Source organism: Propithecus coquereli, unplaced genomic scaffold (genome assembly GCF_000956105.1).
Source record: "Propithecus coquereli isolate 6110/MARCELLA unplaced genomic scaffold, Pcoq_1.0 Scaffold508, whole genome shotgun sequence".
NCBI lineage: Eukaryota > Metazoa > Chordata > Mammalia > Primates > Indriidae > Propithecus > Propithecus coquereli.
In genome coordinates, this window is record NW_012150930.1 from 551,287 (window position 1) to 553,469 (window position 2,183).

At 37.6% G+C, this 2,183-nt stretch overlaps 1 protein-coding gene across 1 annotated transcript in view; it reads right to left on the reverse strand.

Moving 5' to 3' along the window:
- Window positions 1-7: 7 nt before the first annotated feature.
- Window positions 8-2,183, reverse strand: part of MTERF1 (mitochondrial transcription termination factor 1) — a 7,426-nt gene continuing 5,250 nt past the window's right edge. The window contains exon 3 of the mRNA XM_012656558.1: window positions 8-1,785. Coding sequence (XP_012512012.1) covers window positions 624-1,785 — 1,162 coding nt within the window. The 3' untranslated portion in view covers window positions 8-623. The remainder of the gene's footprint in view (window positions 1,786-2,183) is intronic.

The following is a 2,183-nucleotide window of genomic DNA, read 5'->3' on the forward strand; positions in this document are numbered from 1 at the left end:
TGGTGTCTTTAGGTGGCCATTATTCTGCTTACTACAGTTGCCCTTGTCTTCAAAGAAATCAGGATACACCAATAGTAAATCCTGGGGGAAGTGGAGAAAGCACACTAACGGTTTAAATGGAGAATGTAAAACTTGGGATGAAAAATCCCTCCTTTCTACTTTGTCAGACTTTTACTATTTTTACTGGCATTCTACTTTTTAACATGAACCACAGACACTAAAGAAAGGAGAAGCAGGTTGCCATTCGAAATCATGAGAGGAAATATAACTACCTAAATGAGTCTGTCAATTTTTTAATCTGAACAGAAAAAACAAAGCTTATTTTGTACTTTCTATTTTCCTACACATTGTTCTGCCTTGACACTGAGGAACTGCCATTTGTAAAGCAGCCATAGCCTGTATCATCTAATGGTATGTTGCATTAATTCAAACTAGAGAAGAGACAGCTAAGAGGACGATACTTCAGCATACCAAGAGTTTTTATTAATCTATAAAGCCAAATAGCCAAAGGATCACTATGTATGTATCTGAAGTTAAAAAATCAACTGTCCTTTCTGAAAGGCCCAAATTCAAAATAAAATATCACTATATGACTGATTTTTTAAAAGTCCCTGAACAATGTTCTAACTGCTTAACTTTTTCAATTTAGCTTTATATCTTTTTTGACTCCAAGACAGAAGAGTGATGTTTGATGCACTCAAGTTATAGCCAGCATTTACCAATTCTTTGATTCGACTTTTTAAAGTACTTATGCTTGAATCCAGAACCCGAGGATTTTCAATTATTTGTGAAATGCAAATTTTTTCTTCTATGAGGCAGTCTATTTTATCATTAAACTTTTTCTCTGCCAAGAAGATCGCATCTGGATAGCTTAAGACAAACTTCTGTACCTCTTCTTCAGTACATCCAAGAGAAAGCAGCTTCTCTTTGATATTTGTATAGTTTCTTTTGGCATAATCGTTGGAAAGGTCTAGGATTTCAGCTCCTGGACCACATATCAGAACAAGCAGTTCCCCACTGTTCAAGTTGAAAGTTGACTGTAAAAATTCAATGTTAGCTTTCACCCGCTTGGTACTCTGAATTAAGATGAAAGGGTTTTTAAAAATTATCTTCCTGACAAAATCTGCAGGATCATTGTGACCCAATGACAAACAGACTTTCTGCAAAAGGTCAACCATCTGTTTGTTCAGCTCAAGACTATTGGAGAAAGTACGAGGGGCATTGGTCAACAATCGACAAAGGCATTTACGGGTCAATCCAACTGAGTAGAGAAACTTTATATTATTCTCTAAGTTTAGGTTGTTATCGGACCGAAAAAAGGATTCGGGAGAACGTTCCAAAATATTTACAATTTCAAGGTCTGATGTCATAATCCTTCTCCAAAGATCCCACCGTTTTGAAAGACTTTCAGAAGTACGTGTTATGGCTCGTGGATATCTTGATATGATGCTAGCAATCACTTCTTTACTAGCTCCTTTGGATAGAAGGAACATCTTCAGGTCCTGCTCATTAGTAACCATTCTATTAAAAACTCCAGGCTGTCGTTTCTTTGCCATGTCAATATCTACTCCCATAGTAAGTAAGTTGTTCAATAGGTCCTCATTCTCCAAAGGCTCTTTGTTTGCATTACTACACTTTACACCAAAAAGCCTAACTGAAACTGATTTGAAGAGGATTTCTGCTGAAAATTGGATCATCCTTCTTGAACCAAAGAGAAAGTTACTTCTCAGGTGCCAGAGGTTTCTTGGTGCCATAATGGTCAGGTAGCCCAAACCTTCTGGAATGCTGCATAAGACAACATATATAATATTACACAAATGCATGTGTTAAACAGCTAAATAACCATATTATAATCCTGTAAGCGTCATGGTCATTTCTGTAAGAATATACCTACAGCTCCAGGTCTCCTGGTGCTGTAGTAACAATTCTGCCACCACACTCTCACTCCCTTGCTCACTATTTCTGTTGATTATCCCTAGGCCCACAGCTGCTTCCATTTTTAACATAAAGAAAAGCAGGATGGTACCATCACTGCCCCAGAATTATTTCTGCTTCTACCTTGTTCTTTTTATTTGGCCTTGCCTGCCTTGGCTACCCAAAACTAGTTGTCCCTCTCCATCTCTACTTTGTCCTCCTGGTTTCCAGACCTTAGGCTTATTTCTAATAACTGACACTTCCATTTC